The 22,867-nt window shown below is 68.2% G+C and overlaps 1 protein-coding gene across 2 annotated transcripts; it reads right to left on the reverse strand.

Moving 5' to 3' along the window:
• Positions 1–168: 168 nt before the first annotated feature.
• Positions 169–20,824, reverse strand: RARA (retinoic acid receptor alpha; the record flags this gene model as incomplete). Of its 2 annotated transcripts, XM_083877850.1 has the most annotated exons (9): positions 20,729–20,824; positions 13,832–14,127; positions 3,072–3,220; positions 2,826–2,967; positions 1,779–1,939; positions 1,516–1,692; positions 1,236–1,440; positions 897–1,055; positions 169–380 (listed from the first exon to the last, which is right to left on the reverse strand). In XM_083877850.1, exons 2-9 carry the CDS (start codon positions 14,007–14,009, stop codon positions 169–171), a joined length of 1,383 nt encoding a protein of 460 aa, XP_083733976.1. In that variant the 5' UTR covers positions 14,010–14,127; positions 20,729–20,824. The 2 variants fall into 2 exon arrangements, with proteins under 2 accessions (XP_083733976.1, XP_083733977.1); XM_083877851.1 differs by lacking the exons at positions 13,832–14,127; positions 20,729–20,824 and adding an exon at positions 7,987–8,073.
• Positions 20,825–22,867: the final 2,043 nt, after the last annotated feature.

Here is a 22,867-nt window from a genome sequence, read left to right on the forward strand (position 1 = left end):
GGCCGAGGTCCCCGCGCCCCTGAAATGTGACTCAACCAACGCGCTGGGCCCGGGGCTGGGGAGGTCCCCGCGGGGGGGGCTGCCCAGAGTCCGCCCCGGGGGGGGGCTGCAGCCGGGCCGGGCGCAGGGGCTCCCCCAAGCTCTGTCCTGGTGCGCGCCGGGCGCGGGTCACGGCGAGTGCGTGGCCGGGCTGCTGCGGTTGGAGCTGGGAGAAAGGCTGGGGCTGCAGCTGCCCGGGGGGGGCCCCAGGCTGCCCCCGCGGGGGCCGCCCGCCTGTCCCCCCAGCGTGTCCATGCCCTCCGAGTTCTCCAGCATCTCCTGGATGAGTGGTGGCATCGAGCCCGGGATCTCCATCTTCAGCGTGATCACCCGCTCGGCGCCTGCGGGAGGGTCAGGGTCAGCAGGGTGCTACCAGAAATTGGCACTCCCAAAACAGCACCCTGAAACTGGCACCCCCCCAAAATAAAAAGCCAAAGTGGTACCCCAGAAGGCACCCAAAATACCCCAAAATGGCACCCCAAAAGGCACCTAGAAAAGCCCAAAATGGCACCACTAAAACTGGCATCCCCAAATGGGTGCCCAAAAACTGGCACCTAAAAAAATGGCACGCCCTCAAAATAGCACCCTGAAAGTGCCACCCCAGAACCAGTAAAATGGCAAAATGGCATCCAAAAAGTGACATGGTCCAAATAGCACCCTGAAAGCATCACCCTCAAACTGACACTTCCAGCTTTGCTTCTCCCTGGGCACTGAGGACAAGGGGCATGGTCACATCCCCTGGAAGATGCAGTGCTGGGTGTGTGCTCTTCTTCATCCCCTCTGGAGGATGCTGAGTGACCCAATTCCCCAGTGTCCTCTGGATGCTCCCTCAAGACCCAAAGCCACAGAATCCTCACCCTTGGCGCTGATGCTGCGCAGGTCTGTGATCTTCATGAGCATCTTGGGGAACATGTGGGGCTTGTTGGGCCTTCTCTTCCTCACGTAGATCTTCAGTGCCTCCAGCAGTGGCTCCTGCAGCTTGTCCACCTTGTCAGGCTGCTCCAGGTCCTGGCGGTCTGGGGAGGGGGCACACAGTGGTTGGGGGGGAACAGCACATCCCCCTTGCCATCCTGTGGGCTCCCAGCTCCCACCGCTTGGGCTTCATTTGGGGTCTCCTCGCTCAGCCATTGGAGGAGGACAGCCAGGCTGCACCGGGGGCCCACGGGGCTCTGGGCAGGTGCCCATCCTGCACCCACCTCCGCAGATGAGGCAGATGGCACTGAGCAGCCCGGTCTCGGCGTCGTCCATCTCCAGCGGCAGCAGTTGGTTGGCGAAGGCGAAGACCAGGTCGGTGAGGGGCCCGAACCCCGCGTTGTGCATCTGCGTGCGGTTCAGCGTCAGCCCGTCCGAGAAGGTCATGGTGTCCTGCTCCGGCGTGTAGCGCGTGCAGATCCGCAGGATCTGGGGAGAGAGGGCAGGGGGCTCAGCCTGGTGTCCCCTCTCCATCCCTGTCCCTGTCCCCGTCCCCACGCTCACCAGGATGTCGAGGCAGGCGGCTTTGAGGAGGGTGATCTGGTCGGCGATGGTGAGCGTGGTGAAGCCGGGGAGCTGCTTGGCGAACTCCACCGTCTTGATGATGCACTTGGTGGACAACTCACTGAACTTGTCCCACAGGTCGATGTCCAGGGACACGCGCTGCTCTGAGCTGTTGTTCTGTGGCGGGAGGTGGGGGATGAGGGCACAGGGGGGATGCCACCCTCCCCAAGCCCCCAGGACCCCCGGGACCCCACCACACTCACCGTAGTGTATTTGCCGAGCTGGCAGAGCGCGGGGAAGGTCTCCTGGTGGGCTTTGCGCACCTTCTCGATGAGCTCCTCCACCTCAGGTGTGATGATGTAGCTCTCTGAGCACTCCGGCTTGGGCACGTCCTTCTTCTTCTTGTTTCGGTCATTGCGGACCGCTGCAGGAATGGCAGGGTCACTGTCACCTGTCCCCAGGGCCACCCAGCCCCTGCCCCACCACACTCTGCCCCTCAGGGCAGGGTGGGGACCTGCCACCAGCAATGGGCTCAGCTGTAGTGACAAACTCCCAGCGGAGCCATCAGCCCCACAGATTCCTTTAAACAACCCCCAAGTTATTAGGAGCAATTAGGGGTGCAGTTAGACCCTGGGGTGCCCACACCCCTCACCAAGGGGACAGTGCTCTGCAAAGCCAGCACATCAGAGAGGGACCCTGGGGACAGAGAATGGCAGCTGAGGTGCTCGTGAGTGGCACAGGAGGGACCCTGGGGGTGGCAGCTGGGAAGGGGGGAGCAGCTGGGAGGAGCCCCAGCCATGCAGGGTTCAGCCTCTGTGGGCTGAGAGGGCCAGGACCCCTCTTAGGTGCAGGGTGAGCCCCTGGGATGCTGAAGCCCCCTGGCAGTTCCTGGCTCCCCAGGCTCTGCCAGCTCCTCCCAGGGGTCCCAGGCCCCCAGGGGTTGGCAGATGGGGCAGGACTGAGGGAGGCAGCTGTGCTTTAGCAGCCCTATCCCCCAGGCACCCACCGCGGGGGCACAGCCGGGCACCATGACAACTGCCAGCAGAGCCGGGAGGCCTCGTAAGCATCATTTATCTCTGACATTATCAATCACGTGTTGCCCGGGCAACTGCCAGGCTGTGACACAATCCCAGGGGGTCCCCATCCCCCCTGGGCCTTGCTGGGCACATTGTGGGGGCTGCTGGGATGGCCCATCACACCCACACCCAGAGCCCCATGACCAGGACACCAGGAAGGGCATTCCCATGCCATCCCTGGTCTTCATCCCCATCCCTGTCCCCATCCCCATCCCCGTTCCCATCCCCACTCACACTCCTTGGACATTCCAACTTCGAAGCACTTCTGGAGCCGGCAGTACTGGCACCGGTTGCGCGTCACCTTGTTGATGATGCAGTTCTTGTCCCGGTGGCACGTGTACACCATGTTCTTCTGGATGCTGCGGCGGAAGAAGCCCTGGGGACCCCGCAGGCCCCGGTCAGCGCCTGGCACGGGGACCCCGAGCACCCCGAGCAGCCCGGGGAGCCGTGGTGGCAGTCGGGGCCGGTGGCAGCGCTCACCTTGCAGCCCTCGCAGGCGCTGACCCCATAGTGGTACCCCGAGGACTTGTCCTGGCACACGAAGCAGGGCTTGTAGATGCGGGGCAGGGGTGGGGGCGAGGGGGGGCTGGGCACGATCTCCTCCGAGCTGGTGCTCTGCGTCTCGACGGCTGTGGGGAAGGGGCAACACTCAGGGCATGGAGCACCCCCCCGGGCAGGGACCCCCCACCCTGCACCCCACAGCTGCTCCCCAACTCCAGGGGTCCTGGCAGCCCCAGCCCTGTGCTGCCCACCCCGGCCCTGGCGCCAGGTCGAGCGGGGCCAGCGGGGAGAGGACGCGTGCTGGGAAGATGCAACGTGACATTTCCAGGTCACAGAGACGATGTGGAATTCAGGCAGACAAAAAAAAAAAGGGAAAAAAAAAAAAGCAAAGAAAAGGGCCGGGATCCCAGGAGCCCCCAGCCCAGGCAGCACTGGCAGAGGATGGGGGGATGGAGGGTGCAGGGCCAGCCTAGGGAGGCCAGTGCCACACACTCACTCACACGTGTGGGGACATGTACAGTGTGACACCTGCACGTACAGGTGACCCCCACTTGTACAGTGTGATCGCCGTATTTACAGGGTGACCCCCACAGCTGGAGGGCCACCCACCACCCTCAGCCAAAGCACAGCTCCTCCAGGAGTGGACAGGCACAGTGGCACTCCATTGGCCACCCCGAGGTCCCCCAAGGGAGGACATCCCCAAGGGCAGCACTGCCTTTGTCCCCGTAACAAGCAGACCCTGGCCCTGACCACACAAGGGGACACAGCCAGTACCCCTGCACCCCAAAACCTCATGGAACACGTCTGTTCCCCTCCTGCACTCCAAAACCTCAAGGCATGTGCCTCTTGCATCCCAGAAGCACCTCTGTCCCCCAGGACCCTGCAGGAGGTGCCCAAGCCCCCCAGGTCAAGCCTTGGCCCCTGTCCTGCACAGTCTGGGCATGGGGGGAGTTCAATGCAGCTGGGGTGCACCTCTGACACAGGGGGGGCTCAGCATAGTTGGGTGCACTCCTGGCACACAGGGGGCTCAGCACAGTCGGGGTGCACCCCTGGAGCTGGGGAGGGGCTCAGCACAGTCGGGGTGCACTCCTGGCGTGGGGCGCAGCCAGGCAGGGGTTAAGCGCTCCCCGACTGCTCCGGGATGTTTGCGAATGTTTTTCTGCAGCGGAGCCAAGCGAACCAGTCAAACAGGATATTAAAGGCCAGGCCCGGCGGGGGAGACCGGGCCCCCCCCGCCCCGCCGGCCCCTGCACCCCAAAAAGGGCCCCACGGCCGCCAGAGCGCCCCCGGGGCCGGGGAGCTGCGGGGAGCCCCAGCCGGGGACACCCAGCCCGGGAAAGGGACCCCAGTGGAGTGGGGGGTTTTGGGGAGTGGGGGGTCCCCATCGGGGCGGTGCCATGGGCCACCAGCCAAGGCCACGGGATGGGGCCAGGGAGGGGACAACAGGACAAAGCCACCCCTGACGCTTGTCCCCAGGCGCCAACGGGGACGGGGAATGCGCGGGGTGTGACAGGAGCGTGCAGGGCAGGGTGAGGGATACCTGGGGTGGGATTTGAGGTCATGGAAATGAGTGTGTAAGGTGGGACACGAGTGTGTGGGGTGGGATACGAGTGTGTGGGGTGGGATATGAGTGTGTGGGGTGGGATATGAGTGTGTGGGGTGGGATATGAGTGTGTGGGGCACAAGGGGAACGATGAGGTGGGATATGAGGGCACGGAGATGATTGTGCAGGGAGGGATATGAGTGTGTGGGGCACCGGGGGAGTGTGCAAGGTGGGATATGAGCGTGTGTGGTGGGCTGGGAGCGTGCAGGGAGGGCTGTGAGTGTGCAGGGTGGGATCCAAGGCTGCGAGGTGGGATGTGGGTGTGAGGGGTGGGACACGAGGGTGCGGGTGGGACACGGGCGCGGGGGCGAGCGCCGGGCAGAGCTCCCGGGCTGAATAAATCACCGCTGCCACTCGAGGGAGCGGAGCCATTAAAGTGACTGAGCGAACGTCGTCTATAATTTATCGCCTCTTTTATATAATTTAAGAACTTCCTCGTGGAGAGCTGCACTCACAAAACGCGGATTTGACAAGATTTTGATGTGCTGGGTGCGGAGGGGGGAGGGGACCCGGCTCCCTCCGCGTCCCTGCGCTGGCAGAGCTGCGCCAGCACCTCGGGAATCCCCTGCCACCCCCTGCCACAGCCAGTGGACCACGGTGCCACCGCGGAGGGGACACGGACACAGGCACGGCCACCAGCCTGGCCACCTCCCCAGGAGCCCCCCTCGTGGGGTGCCCCTCACGCCCCTGGGGGGACCGGGGAGGGCACAGAGCAGCACCCAAAGGTGCTGAGCAGGGCAGGATGGGTGCCAACCTCCCCTGCTGGACCAGGGCTGGGTGACGCGGTGAGTTGGGGACACGGTGGACCCCAATGCCCAGGCTCATCCCGTCCCCCCTCCCCACAGCAGAGGGAACCCCGCTGTCCCCCCCGGCCGAGGCAGCGGGGCCCGGCTCCAGCTGCAGACCAGATGCTGCGGCTCCGCCAGATCCCGGGTGAGCGCTGAACGCGCCGCCCCCGCCCGCGGCCCCGCCGGCTGCTTCCTGCCCGCGCCGGGGGACCCCGGGGCACCCCGACACCCGCACCCCCGCCCTGGCGTGGGAAAGCGCCTGCGGGGACACCCCGTGTGCCAGGCCCGGGGGGGACACCGCCACCATCCCGCCACGGCTCCGGGACACACCGGCCAGAGGAGCGGGGAGGACACGGATGGGGGGATTGGAGAGGGAAGCCCACCCCAGGGTCGCAGCGGGGATCACTGGGGGTCCCGCAGCCCTGGCCAGGTGTGCCAGGGGTCCCAGCCCCCGACAGGAGAGTGGAGGTTCACCCAGGGCTTCCACATCCCCCAAATTCCTGCGGCTCTGCAGAAGGGGGAGGGAGGGAAGAGGGTGCCGGGAACCTGAGCCCTGGGGTGCCCGGTCCTGTTCAAGGGTCACCGGCCACGGGGCTCAGCCCACCGGGCACCGCCTGGTCCCCAGGGGGAACCCTGCCCAGGACCCGCTGTCTGCCCCTGCCAGCACCAGAGCCTGGCGTCCCCAAAACCCCGACACACCCATCTGTGTGTGACCCACGGCTTTCACAGGGCCATGTGAGGCCACCATGGCCCAGCGGGGCACAGTCCAACCCCGTGTACCCCCCTCACACCCCCACAGCTCTCCAAAAACCCCCGACAGCACACGGCTCCACGGGGGCAGGGGGCTCCCACTGCCGTGGTGGGCTCCTCCAAGATCTTCCACCACCCTCAGGAGCTGCCTCGTGCCTCTGTTTCCCCATGGCGGCAGCCCCAGCCCTCCCTGGGGGTGTGGGTGGGCTCCCGGTGCCCCCAGAGCGGCTCTGGCTCCGATGGCAGCGCAGCACACCCCGCGGGGCAGGGCAGTGCCGATCCACGCTGGGCCAGCAGCCAGCACCGCGGGGCCAGCGGGCACAGCCGCAGCTGCTCTGAGGAAACTGAGGCACGGCACGGCTGGCCTGACACCACCGAGCCCTGCCCGGGCTGGCACCTCCGGCCTGGGGAGACACGGCACCTCGTGTGACGTCGGGAGAGGGCACAGAGCCAGGGAGTCCCGCCAGGGCCCGCTGTCCATCAGCTCGCCGGGTCACGGTCACCGTGAGCAGAGCCCCGAGGTGCCCCAGGCAGGGCAGGGCACCCACGGCCACCCGGTGCTGCGGCCCACCGAGAGGGGCTGCCGGTCCCCGCAGGACTGGGGGGCACAGAGAGGGGACAATGGCCCCCAGTTACCCCGTTCAGGACAGGAAGAGCCGGGGGGGCTGTGCTAAGTGTGGCACTGGACCCCCCTGCCCACCCCGCCTGGGCGAGGCCCCGGGGGCAGCCCCCACCCCTCCCGGAGCAGCGGGAGCCCCCGCATGTCCCCAGCGCAGACAAAGGGCCCTGGCCGCGCTCGGTGCCAGCGCAAAGGTCGAGCGGCCCCGAGACAATGAGCGGAGTGAGAGCGGGGGGTCCGCGGCCACACACCCTCCGCACGGCCACGGCCCCCCGCCCTTACCGGGGTGAAAGTCCCGCGGAGCCCGGCAGGACTTTCCCTGGGCCGTTGTGGTGCCCTCTGGGCACAGGCTGCCCACATCGGGGGTACGGGACTCCTCCGGCCCCCCAAACCTCACTCTGCCCCCACACCGCGGGCACAAACCACAGCAGGGCTCCCCATCCCCGCGGGGGAGCAGCTCCTGGTCTGGCCGGGGCTCAGAGTGCGCTGCCCGTGTCCCCCCGCCGCCCACCCCGGTACGGCCGTGCCCCCTCCCCACCCACCCCCGCACAGCGCACGGGGGCACACGGGCCCTGACCCCTCAGGGACACAGGGCAGGGTCCCGCCAGCCCGAACAGAACCGCTCCGGCCCCACATCCACAGCCAGGAACCCCCGGCCCGGGGGGACCCCCCGGTCCGCGGCAGGGTGGGGGCCCAGCCTGGGGCTCCCCCGCGCCTGGGCAGCAGCGGCGGCTCCGTCTGTAGTTAATTGGATTTTCCCGGAGCCTTTATCAGGAGAGAGCGAAATTCCCGACGGAGCCGGCGCTGCCCGGACCCCACTGCGGGAAGGGGTGGGGGGGGGTGAGAGGCGACCCCCCTGCCCCCTTCACCGACCTCAGCCCCGACTGCCCCCGAAATAGGGCAGGGGGTGTTTAAAGAGCCGGTGGTTTCTGCGCATGGAGCCGGTGGGGAGGAGGCTGAGGGGGCTGAGCCCCGCACTCTTCCAGGACCAGCACTGAGCTCAGCCCCCCGCCCACGGCCGAGGCCCCCGCACCCCTCACCCATCCCCGCAGCCTCCCCCCGCGCCCGCCCGGCTTTGGGGGCCGCTCGCCCCGGCGGAGGGAGCCCGTCCGCCCCCGGTGCGCAGGTACCTACAGCGGCCGGAGCTGCTCCAGGGCGGGGGGCGGCAGCCCCGGGGGCCCGGCCCGTAGAAATCCATGCGGAGGAAGGGGCCGGGGGGCAGCCCCGCCACCGCCGCGCCCTCGTACATGGTCCCGGGGCGGCGGGGGCGGCTCCCCCGGCCGGGGCGGCCCCGGGCGGTCAGTGCCCCCCCCCGCGGCCCCGGGGCGCCCCGCACCGCGCTGCCATCGCCCCGCGGAGCGGCCCCGCCGCTCGCCCCGCGCCCGAGCGGCGGGAGGAGGAGGAGGAGAAGGAGGAGGAGGAAGAGGAGGAGGAGGAGGAGGCGGGGGGAGGGGAGGAAGGCGCAGCCCCGCCGGCTCTGCGGCTTCGCCAGCCCCGGTCCCTCCCGGCACCCGCCGCCTCCCCGCGCTTAACCCGCTCCGCGCCGGAACCCGCACACGGGGACACGGACAGGGGGCACGGACACCGGGCACGGACACCGGGCACGGACACGCGGGGGGCGCACGGACACAGGATACGGACAGGCACACGCGGGAGGGGGGCACGGACACCCAGAGGGACACAGATATCCGGGGGGTAACAGACGTGGTGGGGGCACGGACACATGAGGTGACACGGACACAGGAGGTGACACGGACACGCGGTGGAGAAATGGACACACGGAAAGGGCACGAGGGGGCAAAGGGACACTCAGGGAACACGGACACACAGAGGGACGGGGACACGCGGGGACAGCGCCACGCGGGAGAGAAATGGGGAGGGGCTCAAGGCGGGGCTGGGGGGCCGGGGGCTGCCCGGCGGAGATGACGGGGGTCCTGGGGGTCCCGGGGGGGGTCCCGGGGACTGTCCGGCGGCCGCGGCTCATTTGCCTAATGGGATGCGGGTGAACTGCGGGTGAACCCGCGGGAAGGGCTCACCCCGGCCTGACCCTCGGCCCCCCCACCCGGGGGGGGTGGGTGGCTCTGTGTACATGCATGTGCACGTGTGTTCATGCATGTTCCCAGTGCATGATGCTGTCTGCATCCCTGCTTCATTCAGAGGGGCCAAATGTGCTGCTGCTGCACAGACACACGGGGAGGTGTGTGTGCCTGTGCAGGGCAGCCTGTGTGCACATGTGTGTGCATTCATCCTGCACACACACACGTGTGTGACACTGAGCACAGGAGCAGCTGAGAATGTGAACACACGTGTGTGCACAGCTCGCTGTATCTGTGTGTGCGTGCAGATGTGTGTGCTGGCGTGTCACCCGTGCAGGGCATGCACCACCATTCCCCACCCACCAGCCCTTCACACAAGCCCCTGCTGAAGCTGACACCACAAACCCGGGGACCCCTGAGCGGTGACAGCGCTGCCAGCGCAGAGCGGGGACGGTCACACGCCAAGGACAGGCCCCGGGGGTGCCACTTCCCGCCACAGCCGTGTCCCTGCTGCACAGCGGGCACGCCACGGCAGCCACACTGCCTGGGCCAGGCGTGGAAAGCCCCACTGACCCCTCAGCTGGGCCTTGCCATGGGCAGGAGGAGCACACATGTGTGCACAGCTGGACACGGATGGGAGGATGCAGGCGCTGCTGCACACATGTGTGTGTCCATGTGTGTGTGCAGCTGTGTGCATGCATGTGGCTCTGTGACTGCGTGTGGGCATGTTACTGTCCTGTGTGCATGTGTGGTTGTGGATGTGTGTGGCTGTATATGAGTGGTTGTGCATGCATGTGGCTGTGCACATGTGTGGTTGTATATGTATGGCTGTGCACACATGTGGCTGTCTTGGTGTGTGTGGCTGTGCACATGTGCAGTTGTGCGTGTGTGGTTGTACATGTGTGGCTGTGCATACATGTGGCTGTCTCTGTGGGCATGTGTGCACATGTGTGGCTTTACGTCTGTGGCTGTGCATGTGTGCAGCTGTGCACATATGGCTTTACATGTGTGGCTGTGCATGCATGTGGCTGTCTGTGTGTATGTGGCTCTGCACATTTGTGGCTGTGCGTGTGTGGTTGTGCATGTGTGGTTGTACATGTGTGGCTGTGCACACATGTGGCTGTCTTTGTGTGCATGTGTGCACATGTGTGGCTTTACATGTGTGGTTGTACATGTCTGGCTCTGTGTGGCTGTACATGTGTGGCTGTACACATGTGTGGCTGTGCACATATGGCTTTACATGTGTGGTTGTACATATGTGGCTGTCTCTGTGTGTGTGACTGTACATGTGTGGTTGTACATGTGTGGCAGTGCACACGGGTGGCTGTACATATGTGGCTGTACATGTGTGACTGTGCACATGTGGCTTTACATGTGTGGCTGTACATGTGTGGCTGTGCACATGTGCCTGTCTCAGTGTGTGTGGCTGTACATGTGTGTTTGTGCACACGTGTGCCTGTCTCAGTGTGTGTGGCTGTGCACGCGTGTGCGTGTCCGTGTGTTCGTGCGGGGCTGCGCAGCGCGGCAGCGCCTGTTTAAATAATAATGGCAAGTCGGGGCTTTGCTTAGCCAGCAGGTTTCGAACAAAAGCCCAGCGCTGCTCCAACTTCCTGCAGCGAACATGACAAATGTCTGCTCTGACTCATTTACCAGCGCTGGAAAGAATGTGGCTGCGATGGAGGGGACGGAGGGGACGGCGCAGGGGACGCGGGCGGTGGCAGCGCGGCCGGGCCGTGCGGCGGCCGCCCCGACGGGCAGCGCTTCCCATCCCGCATCGCTTCCTGCACCGCTTCCCACAGCCCTTCCCGTCCCGCGTCGGCGGCAACAGGAAGAAACAGATTGAAAAAAAAAAAAAAAAAAAAAAAAAAAAAACCAAAAAAAAAAAAACAAACAAAAAAAAAACCCTTAATTCCAGAGCCAAGAGGAACTGGGCGAGGGGACACCCCACGCAATCCCGCAGTGTGAGGGGGACAGGGACACCCCGCCCAGAGCCACATCCCACCAGCAGCCTGGGGACACGAAAAGAGGGCCCTTCCAGCAACATCCCCAGCCCCGCATCCTCCTGGCCCCACTCCCTGAGCGATGCTCCGGGGGGACAGAGATGCCCCCAAAAGGCTGATGAAAACCCAACCCTACAGCCCATGGGGACCCCGTGGAGGATCCCCCGTCCCTGGAGGGATTTGGGATCACAGTCCCCACGGACAGGGATGCCCAGGGCCCCCACACAAACCCCCCCAGCCCAGCCCGGGGTGCTGCCGCAGCCCTTCCCCCAGCGCCGCGCCGGCACCTCGGGGCCCCGCAGCCCCCCCGGGCCACGCAGCCCCCCCGGGCCCCGCAGCCCCCCTCTCGCCCGCCCACTTCAAAAGACCCCATTTATCCCCTTCAGCCGCTTTTGAGCCCGGCGAATTCCCGGCTGGAGCAGGCGGCTCCCCCCGGCCCCTGACAGTGATAGAGAACCTCCGCCTAATGGGCTTTCCCAGGCTGGGGGCCCAGCGCCTCATCAATCTCTGCCGGGCAGGGATGGGGGGGCCGGGGGGTCCCCAGCACCGCACCCCGCGGGGCTCCCCGGCCACTGCCCTGAGCGGGGCCCCCCGGCCCCCCCGGCCCCGGCCCCCGGCCTGCAGGGAGCACGTTTTGCTCATTAATTTTTAAAAATTAATTAATTACGGGGCGCTGCGGGGGAGCGGCTGCGGCGCGAGGAAACCGGAGCCAGCGGGTAGGGTGACAGGCCAGCCCGGGCGCGGGGCCCCCTGTCCCGGCAGCCCCGAGCGGGGCCGGGGGGGCGCCTGCAGCGGGGGCTGGGCTGGGGTCCCGCTTCCCGCAGCCAGGCCTGGGAATCAGGGCGAGGGAGGGTCTGTTTGGGGGGGGCTGCACTGGGAGCCCCTCAGGGACCCCGGAGACACGCCACGGGCCAGCGCTGGGCAAGGGGAGGGGACAGCCAGGGACAGCCAGGCGCCACAGAGCCCCCAGGGATGGGGATGAGGGCACAGGCACAACCCAGCACTGACACATGCACCAACATGCGTGTACACACCTGGCACAGGGACATGGGCAACCCTGTTCTGCATGTGTCACCAACACACAGGCACAGAAGGCACTGACACACACACACAGACACACATGTGCATGTTCCACACAGCCCCAGGTGTGCACACACAGGCACAGCGGGCACTGACACACACGTGTGACACAGACATGCACACCCTGCGCAGCCCCCAGTGTGCACACACAGGCACAGCGGGCACTGACACACACGTGTGACACAGACATGCACACCCTGTGCAGCCCCAGGTGTGCACACACAGGCACAGCGGGCACTGACACACACACACACGTGTGACACAGACGTGTGACACAGTCATGCACACCCTGAGCAGCCCCAGGTGTGCACACACTGCCAGCAGCACACGGTGCCATGGACACGCAGCTCCCTGCACACACACCCAGCCCACAGAGGGCACACGCGTGTACATCCACCATGGGAGCACACACGTGCCCACATGCAGCTCCCAACCCACCAGATCCCCATCCCGGCACCCACAGACCCGCTGGGCTGCCCAGTCCAATCCTGAATCCTGGGAGGGGCATCTGCACCCGCAGCAGGGCCCAGCCAGATCGGCCCTGGGGCCGTGCAGCTGCAGCACATCTGCTGAGGGCTGGACACATGGTGAGGAGGGGGTGGCAGCACCGGGCCCCCCGCAGGCGGGACACAGACACCAGAACCTCCCTGCACGAGACACTCCAATACTGCAGGACCTACCCAAACAGAGCACCCACCAGGCTGTGTGGATGCTACAGGGGGGGCGGCAAGACACGATGCCCCCACCCCCTGCATCCGTTGGGCACTCAGCAGGGAAGGCCAAGGAGAAACTGAGGCACGATTCACCGGTCAGCCACCCGCCCCAGGACACCCTCCAGCCGTGCCCATGGACGTGTCCTCAGTGTCAGGGAAGGGGGGGACACAGGCGGCCCCCCCAGCCTGTTCCCACACGCCTGGAATGGCCCCAGAGCCAGCGCGGGGGAGTGGCCCCACCCGCCGACACCCAGTCGCTGAACTGGTCCCACTGGGTCCCACCGCCGCCGGGGCGGCTCCGGCGGGGGACAGCACCCAGGGCCGGCCCTGCCCGGACCTGCACCGGCCCCCGGGGCCAAGGACGGGCCGGGGGGGCCCCGCCACACCCCGACCCACGGGGTTCTCCCCGGCAGCTGGCGCCGCAGGGCACTCATGTTGCAGGGAACAGGCACGGGCACCCACCACCGTGGGGCCGGGGTGAGAAGAGGTCCAGCAGCCACCCCATGGCATCCAAGACGGCACCCGGAAACTGAGGCACTCTGAGGGGTGCTGGCTGGGGGGACCCCGGGTGGGAGCCCACCTCCAGCAGCTCCCAGCTGCCGTCATGGCAGGCGGTGATTACTGGGGCCGTGATGGACGACCCTGTCATGGGGAAATGGAATCGGGAGCAGCGGCGATGATGATTGTCTTCATTGCCTTCATCGCCTCCCCCACGGCAGCCCCGCCACCGGCGAACAAAGAACCACCATGGGGACACAGCACCCACCGAGCCCACGGGCACCCAGGCTGGTCACAGTGAGGGACAGGAACGGGCTGGCCAGGGCCCACAGGCCATTAATAACCAGCATACAAAACAGCCACTAATGAAGGCAGCCACAATTAATGACACAACCCCACCAGGGCCACTGACCACTCCCTGCCTCAGTTTCCCCAGCAGCAGCACTCACAGGGATACATGGGGAAAAACACCCGGAGCTTGAATCATGGAGTCCCCAAAATCAGCTCCCCACAGGTGTGGCTGGGAGCAGGGAGACTCTCCCTCAACCAGTGCCACATGCCATGCTGGGGACACAGCCTGGCCCAGAGAGGTCCCCACATACTCCCCCAGCACTGGGGGCTCCACCAGCCCCTGCAGGGCCATGGTACTCACTGGCAGGTGACGGGGTGCTGTATCCACTGACGGGGAGCTGGTGCTGGATGCCGGCCAGGGTGCTGGGTGGTGAGAGCCCCCCCAGCATGTGTGGGAAGAAGAAGGCGTAGGGGGGCACAGGATAGCCATTGAGGTGCCCCCCACCCGGCGTGGGGCAGGAGCTGCTGTTGCTGGCCATGCTGGGGTCTCCGGTGTGGGGGGCTCTCAGGTGCGGGGTCCCGGGGGCGAGCAGAGCATGGGGCCCGTGGGTGCCCTGCTGCCGGGCTGTCCTCACAGCTGGCGCTGGTCCTGCAGCACTGCGGGGGAAGCAGAGAGGGGCGTTAGCAGAGGGGCCAAGACCACTGACCCCCACCCCACGGGGTCACCCACCAGCCGTGCCTCAGTTTCCCCACAACCCCCCCACGGCCACATCCCCTCCCAGCCCCAGGAGGGCGCAGCCGGCCGGGCCTGGGGCTCCGTGTGGGATTAACGCCGATCCCCCCGATTAACGACACCGGGACGGCGGCACCGGCAGGCGCAGCTCCCTAATCCCAGCTTAGCTGAGTAGGGGGGGACGGGGGGACGGTGTGGGGACGGTCTGGGGACACTGTGGCCCCACAGGGCACCCCCTCCAGCCAAAGGGCACACCATGATCCCAAACCTGCTCCACCAGACTAGGCATGGGAGACAGGGCACACAGCGGGGCCTGGGGGAAGCAGCCCCTGCCCCAGCCTGGGGAGTTGCGGGGCAGCTGGGGACAGGGGGGGCACACGGGCACACTGGGGTCCCCTGAGGACAGCGGCTCCGCTCCAGGCCGGCTCTGCCGTCACGGCCACGCGCCCACTCCGGCTCCTCTCCCCCCATCCCTGTGCGGATCTCAAGGGGGCTCAGCCACCCGGCCTCAGAGGGAGGGGGCTCAGCCCCCGCAGGACCAGCCCCAGGGGGCTCAGCAGGCCTCAGGCTGGGCCGTGCCCGTCGAGACACGGCCCCCGCCCCATGCCATGTGCCATGTGCCACGTGCCAGGCCACGCCGTGTGCCTGCAGCTCCTCGGCCAGGCCGGGGGGCACGGACACCTCGGCCCTGGCCAGTCGGGGGGCAGTGGGAAGGGGGGCGCGGGGCTTTCACAATCCCAGGCTGGCTGTTTATTTAAGTGCTGGCGCGGGGCCCGGCGGGGGCTGTTTATTTGCCGAGAGTGCTGGCTCCCAGCCCCGCGGAGGCGGAAAAGGATCCAGAGGAACAAGGCTGGGCCGCCCGGCAAGGCGCTGGGGAGGGGCCGGGATGGGCATGGCCCTGCCCGCCCCCCCAGAACCCAGCTGGTTGCACCCACTGGAGGCAGGACCCCTGTTCTCCCAACTCACACCAGCACCCAATGGGAAGCACCCATGGGGAGACCTACGGTCCTGTCACCCCTGGGGTGGGCACCCATCAGTGGCTGGCTGGGGGTCACGTTCCCCCCAGCACAGGGTGCTCCAGTGAGTGTGGAATTCCCACAGGCATTGCCAGGGCACGGTGCCGGACGCCAGCTCAGCATCAGACTGGGGACAGCCCTTGCGAGGTGTCCACACACGGCACTGCAGGGACCCTGGTCTGCGGTGTGGGGGGCTCCCCACGGCCCCCCCGGCCAGGCCGTGGCCCCCGAGTTGTGCTGGCCGGGGGGAGCCAGGGGAGGGAGGCGCGGGAAGAACTGTTTATGTTTGCCGGTGCCAAGTGCTTGCTGGGCACCGCGCCAGCCGTGCCGGGGCCCAATTACTCAACCCGCTCAGGCCCCCCCACACAACCCCAGCCAGGGACCAAGTGAGGCCAACACCGCCGGGCTGGTCATCGTGCACCCCAGTGACCCCCCTACTCAATGCTCCCCACGACCAGCAGTGGCCAGGAGGGTCCAGGGATGGTGACCGGCCTTGCTCCTGTGGGTCCTGGTGGGCAGGAGGAGCTGCTGCCCAGAGGAGCTCCCCTGGGACCATGTGCTGCCACAGCCCCCAGCACACAGCTGCTCCCCGGCTTGGGGGATCGTGGGCATCCCAAATTGTGGGTGCTGGGTGTTCTGACCAAGCTGCATTCCCAGAGCCTGCCAGGTCAGCAGTGTGGGGCCAGGGGCTGTGCAGCCCCTCGGCAGGGCCCATGCTCACCCGCCCCAACGCCTTTTCCTCCAGTCCCTGCAGGAGCTGGACGAGGCCCGGAGCTTCCTGGAATCCAGTGCCTCGTTCCAGCCCCGGAAAACATTGCTGCAGGGCCCGGGCCAAATCCAGCCATGAGGAACCTCCCATCCAGGCCGGGGGTGGCCCCCGGGAGCGGGTGGACAGACGCACGGACACGCAGATCAGACCATTCCCAGGGCCAGCAGCAGTGGGGCTGGTGGGAGATACAATTTGGGGGGCCATGGCTGGGGGGGAAAACACAGCACGGGTGGCTGCACAAGCCACCATCCCACTGTGACCCCAAAGAGAGCACAAAGCCCTCTGCAAAAATGTGCGCACACCCAGACAGGCCAGGCAGCACTGGCACAGTCCCCCAGGAGACCCCTCCCAAAAAGGCAGCCCCCCAGTGTGACTCCCCAGGCTGAGTTCAGTGCCCACAGCCACATCCAGCACAGCCAGCATCAAACATAGAGCAATCAGGATCCCACCACACTGCAACACCCCCTCCCCAGGGACCACCCCAGCCAGCTACACCTCCAGCCCATCCTGACACTCCCCAAAATCCCCAGTACAGGCAGCACCCCAGCCCATGTCACACCCCCAAACCCAGCTGTGCTTCCTGTCAGGGCACACGATGGTGGCAGCCCCAGCGCCCGGATGTGACACGCTGCTGAGTGGGGGCACCGCCCTGGCACCCCCAGCAGTGGGGGGCCAGCGGGCCCAGGGGTGTTTGGGGGTGCCTGGCAGGGCAGCGGGCAGCGACCCAGCCCTTCCTGTCATGCCGGCGGGCACCGCGCTCCAGGCCGCAGCTTCCCCTTGCCACTCTCGATTCCCAGGCAGACAGGTTTCAGTTCAGCCCTGGCCCAGTTGTCACAGCCCCTGTCACCCCAGATTCTCTCACCCTGCTCCCCCGCCACCCTAGAGTCAGTCACACCATTGACGTATCAACCCATTGACTAATGACCCCACTGACCCGCCACTCTAGGCTCTTGTCCCTGCTGCCATCACAGGGTTCACCACCGCAGCATCCTGCACTCCCCAAATCTGGCAGCATCCTGCACTCCCCAAATCTGGCAGCAGCTGCTGCGTGTGTCCCCCTACCCTCACCAGAACAGGCAGTGGGGACCCTCCCTGTGCCAGGCTGCCCCCATGGTGTGTGGGCACAGCGGGGTTGCCGTGCCGGGCTATGGGGGCACAGGATGGCAGCCTCGGGGCAGGGCAGGAAGCGCCTGCGGAGCCACTGCGGTTGCAGCCTGCGGTTTCCTCGCTGGCAGCGGAGGCAGCCCGGGGTGGCCTCGCACGCGAGGCCAAGGGCCTGGCTGCCCCCGCTGCCCCCCGCCACCACCGGCCCCTCTGGGCCCCCCCGGGCAAGCCAGCGTTGTGCAGGGGTGGTGAGATGGCCCCCTGACAGGGCTGCTGAGAGAGACCCTCTCCCCGTATCCCCACAGCTCTCCACGGTGAGTCACCGTCACGTTTCTCACGTCCCCGGGCAGGCGTGAATCATGCCCAGCCTGCGGCACGGCCGGAGCCAGCGGCACACACTCGGCCAGGCAGAGTGTGCCGGAGTTGAGGCTGCTGGGAACAGGAATCTGAGGATGCTGAGGCCAGTGCTGACCCCAGGACCTACATCCTACTCCCAGGGGCCAGCAGCCGACCCAGGGGCTTGCTCAGCCCCACCACAGGTCCCTGAGCAGCACTGGTGTTCCTGTATCCCAACACCAACTGCAAGACACACTGAGCCACCACTGCTCCCCCAGCACAGACACAGGGCCAGGGACACCACACTGGCCCATGGGACACTGTCCATGCTGGCAGGGATGGTGTCCCTGCTGGCCTCCACAGCCCATGGAGGCACATGGGCACCCTAGGGAGTCACCGCTGGACCTGTAGTGTGGGTCCTCACCCCAGCACCCCACATCTCACTGCCACCAGGAGCCACAAACTGAAATTCCACCTGTTGCAGCCGGGCCGACTCCGGTTACGCCGGGAACGCGCCGCTCCGGTTACAGCTCCCGCACCCAGCACCAGCCGCGCCATTCCTGTGCGGGGACAGGTGCCCCAAGCCCCCGCCACGGCCCCTGGGGTGGCCACAGCTGTGCCACACCACCACCAGCACCAGCCCGGCCTGGCTGCACCGTGGGTGCCTCGAGAGGAGCAGGCCAGTCCCAAAGGTCCAGCGGTGTCCTGGGCCAGCACGACCCACCGGCCTCTCACACTGCGGGCTGTCCCCACAGCACCCTGGGGACACACCACAGCCACCACTGCCTGCCCATGCAGGGGACATCCCCGGGCACAGCCCAATCCCCACCCTGTATCCCAACCCTCAGGATGAAAGCAGAAAACCACAGGCCCAGGGCTCGCGGTCCCGGAGTGCCCCATCCCAGGGCTCCCGGAGTGCCCCATCCCAGTTCCCCAGGGCTCCCGGGGAGCAGGGGGATGGTGCCCCGGCAGCCACTCGCGGCAGTCCCGGTTGTTTTTAGCCGAGGCTGCGGCGGCAGCCGGCGCCCTGGGAATGGCGTGCCGGGAACAGCGCGGCCCCAGACAGCCCTCGCTGGCTCGGCGACAGCCGGCAGACAAGTGCAGCTGGCACGGGGCCGCTCGGGACACAGCGCGGGGGGACCCGGCGGGCGGGCGGCTGCGCGGCACCCCGGACACCGGGATTTGGTGGCACCGTGTCCCCGGCCCGGGCAGGCTCCGGAGAGCACAGACCTGATTGATGTACCTGGGGGGGCCAAACCGCTCGGTGCCGCAGCCACCGCGACCCACCGGGCGGGCTGCGGGCGCCGCTGCCACGTCCCTTTGCCGTGTCCCTTGTCACTCCCCCGGCAGCCGGGGCTCAGCGGGGACACCGGAGGCCACGGCGGGCGCACGCGGCCCCTCGGCGGGCCCTGCCACGAGCTACCCCCCGCTAAGCCGCCTCCAGCCGCAGGGAGATTAACCCATTTTCCGTAATCAGCACATGTGTCACCGCAGATATGATCGCACCCCCCGCGCCCGCTGCGCACCCCCCCGGGGCCGGGGGGCCCTGCGGCACAGGGGTGCCCCTTGGCGTGGGGCACCTTGAGGCTCCAGGCACGCACTGCAGGGAACTCTCAGTTCCCACAGCCCTGACGTGCTGCAGCAGCGCCCCAAAAAGGGCTGGGGGCCCCCAGAGCCCAGCCCAGCCACCCTCCTCACGGCAGCACCGGCACCAGCACTGGGCACTGCCAGGACAGCGGCCCAGGGCACGGTGGCTCGGGGCACGAGCGGCCAAATGTGGCACGTTGTCACACCAGAACCTCCCGGATATAAATAGATCCGGAGCGGCGGGATGGTGAATCCCAGCGCCGCAGGGCAGGCGGTGGCACGGCTGTCCCCAGGCTCCGCGGCCGCGACGCCGCTGCCGCCACAGGGAGCGAGTGCGGGGACACGGAGGATGTACGAGGACAGCTGGGTGAAGCCAGGCGTCCCCGCGGGATGGAGCAGCCGCAGGCACCCGGCAGTGCCGGATGGAGCACAGGGCACTGCCCTGCTCCTGCCATCCCCCTGTCAGTGTCACCGTGTCACCCGGGAGGGCTGCGAGCATCGGGACACCACGGGCATCCCTGCTGAGAGCACCCCCGGCAGCAGGCGCATCCTGGAGCCCCAGCAAGGTCACCCCCAAGGGCAGGGTGGGGGCCCACGGGTGACATATGGCCCGGGAGCAGGGGCCGCGGGGCCGCTAAGCCACCGAGCCGTCACCCGCTAATCCCGGCCCGAGGACGCGGCGGGTGCCGCACCCGGAGCCACCGGCCGGTGCCTGCCCGGCTCCCCGGGGCGGGGGGACCGGCCTGGGGAACCCCCGAGTCCCCCCAGCACCCGCCGCGCTGCGGGGCGGCCCCGGCCACCAACGAGGTCAAAGGTCAGAGGCACAGATTTGGGGGACAGAGGCACAGATTTGTCCCCGCACGGCCCGCCCCAGCCCGGGGCGCTGCTCCCCGCTCCCGGAGGGGGGTCCCCGCTCTGTCGGGGTCCAGCACCCGGGGGGTAGCCCCCCCATCCGCCCGCTCCGCCCGGAGCCCCCGAGGCCCCGCCGCCCCCGGCCCGGCCCCGGGCAGCTGCTGCGGGAGGGAGGGGGCGGCCGGCGGTCCCTTCCCCGGCCCCGCCGCCCCCCGCCCGGCTCCCCCGGGCCCCCCCGCCCGCCGCCGCCCTGTCAGCCGCGCAGAGCGATGGCTTCCTCCGCCCGCCGGCCAGGAAACGGCGCAGACGCCGCTCCCGCCCCCCGGCCCCGGCCCCCGCCGCCCCCCGCGCCCCCGGCCCCGCTCCCCCGCCGGGCCCCGGCCCCCCCCGGACCCCGAAAAGGGGAAGCGGCCCCGGCCCCCCCCAAGCGGGAAGGTGGGGGGATGTGGCTGCGCGCACCGGCGGCCCCGGGGAGCCCGGTAATCCCGGAGAGGTGTCCCCAGCCCCGCGCTCTGTGGCGGTCCTCCCATCCCCGGTGGGCTGTAGGGGCTACCGGAGCCTCCCCGGAGCCCGGCCCGGGGCTGGGGGGGCAGCGCGGAGCGCCCGCGCGGTCGGTACCGGGAGAGGGAACTCCGGCACCCCCGAGCCCGGGGTGGGAAACAGAGGCCAGAGCCGCGATCCCGAACCCGCTGCGGCTCCGGTGCTCCCGGCAGCCGCAGCCCCGCGGAGTCCCTCCCCCGCTGCGGGAACCCCGGGATCACCCGGTACCGGAGGGGGATCCCCAGAGGCGGCACCGGAGCCGCATCAAGACCCCCCTTCCCGACCCCGCTCCCGCGGGTAGATCCAGAGCCCCCTCATTACCTGCTCACGAAGACTCCAACACCGAAATCCTTAAACCCGGGGAGTTCCCGGTGGTGGCTGCATGGCGGCGGCACCGGGAAGAAGCGGGGGGAAGGGGGGGGCTCGCCCCGGCTTAGAGGGGTGAGGGAGGGGTGGGGTGGGGGCTCCCGGGGGGGTTCACCGAGCGGCGGCCGCGGCCATTGCGAGTCATGTGCTCGCGGGGAAACTTTACCCGGGGCTGGGCCGGGCGGGGCGGCGGCGGCGGCGGCGGCGGCGGCGGAGGGCGGGGGGGGCGGGAGGAGGCCCCGCCCCTCGGTGAGGCCACGCCCCCTGCTCCGCCCCGCCGGCCAATGGTGAGCGAGCGGGGGCGGGGCGGAGGCGGGGCCAGCCCCGCTTTGTAACTCTTTGAAGTCTCCAGAAAGCGGAAGGGGAGAAAGTGGGTGCGCGCGCCGCGCCGGCCGGGGGGGGGGGGGCTCTTAAAGGGGCCGCGCACCGCAACCTCGATGCCCCTCTTACCATTCTTCCCCCCACGCTCACAGGAGGATGTGCTCCAACGACCCCCCAACCCGCTTCCCTTTTCTCTGCCTCTGGATCCCCCGGGTGGAGGATTGGGGCACCCACATGAGGGGAAACACAGGAGGTGGGTGCTCCAGGGGTGTGGGGGAGAGATGGGAACACACTGGGGGGAAGAGGGGAGAGGGATGGGGAGTCCCTGAGCTGCCCCCCCAGGCTCAGAGGACACCTATGGCACCCTGGGTGTGCCTGTACTCAAGGGGATTCCCTGCCCTGTCTGCCCCCGGATGCTGATCCCGGGAAGGGGATGGCAGTGGAGACACGGCCATGGGCACAGCCTACCCAGCCATATTCGGGGAGGCCAGAAAGGGCACCCAAGGCCAGGCACCAACCAGCACGGCCCAGATCCTGCGGCAGAAGAGCTGGTAGGGCACTGGGGCAGGAGCTCCCCTGGGAAGGAAGACACACATGTGAGGAGTGTCGGCAGCCTCAGCACACGCCCTGGGGGAGTCACACTGTGTCTCTGCCACCCAGGACCCCTGGCTGCCTGTCAGGATCCCACAGAGGGGTAATGCCCATCGGGCCACTCAGCACATTCCCGTGCCTCAGTTTCCCCCGTGAGCTCACCACAACGAGGCCGGGCACTCTGGCCCAATCCTGGGCAGCCAGGCCGGGGCAATCCCAGCCCGGAGCAGCCTCTGGCCCCCTCCCTCCCTCCCTCCCTCCCTGCACACCGGGGCCCAGGCGCCGGCATGTGCTCAGCCCAGTGGAATGTGCCAAATCACTCCCAGATGTGCACGGCGGCCAGCGCGACCCCCCTGCGCTCCCACCGGCCACCGGGGACCCCCGAGCCCATCCCCACGGGGCCGAGCCCATCCCCAGCCCCGTCTGGTGATCCCTGCCCGGCCCGGCCCCGTCTGTCCCGGGCGTCGCGGCCCCGAGGCCCGGCAGCGCTGGGGCAGGGCAGCGGCGGGTGCAACGAGGGCAGGGTGGCCTCATCCCCATCCCGCCCGGGCCCCGCAGAGCGGGGTCGTGTGGGGTCCTGCCCCGCAGCCCCGGCCCCGGTGCCAGGCGGGAGCAGCGGGGCGGAAAGGGGCTGTCAGATGGAATCTGGGTGCCGGCGGTGACGGCGCGGCGGGAGGCGGCCGTGCCCGCCACGTGGCCGCTTATGTAAGGGAGAGTGCAAGGGAGGACAGCGGGGCGGCCGGGGCAGCGGGGACACCGCCGAGCCCAGGGGACACCGCCGAGCCCAGGGGACACCGCCGAGCCCAGGGGACACCGAGCCCCCGCCGCACACTCGGACAGACACGCGTGGGGCTGCCCACGGCACAGCTCTGGGCACTGCCCGGCCCGTGTGTGTGCGGGGACAGGGGACACAGTGGGCTGGACTGGGGTCCCTCGGCCTCCCCGAATCTCTGCTGGGTGTCCCCGGGTGTCCCCTCATCTCTGCTCCCACGGCAGCGCCGCCAGCCCGCGGTGACGAACGGCCCCGGCGGGAGCTCCGGCACCCACGCGCCCGGATCCAGCTGCGCCATCGATTTTTCATCCACTGCGGCAGAGTGGAGCTGGGGCTGGCACTGGCGTGGCCAGGGGGGCCGTGTCCCCTACGCTGCCCTGCTGTCCCCATCCCTGCACACACACCCCAGG

The sequence above is a fragment of the Zosterops lateralis genome, assembly GCF_965231275.1.
Source record: "Zosterops lateralis genome assembly, chromosome: 24".
NCBI lineage: Eukaryota > Metazoa > Chordata > Aves > Passeriformes > Zosteropidae > Zosterops > Zosterops lateralis.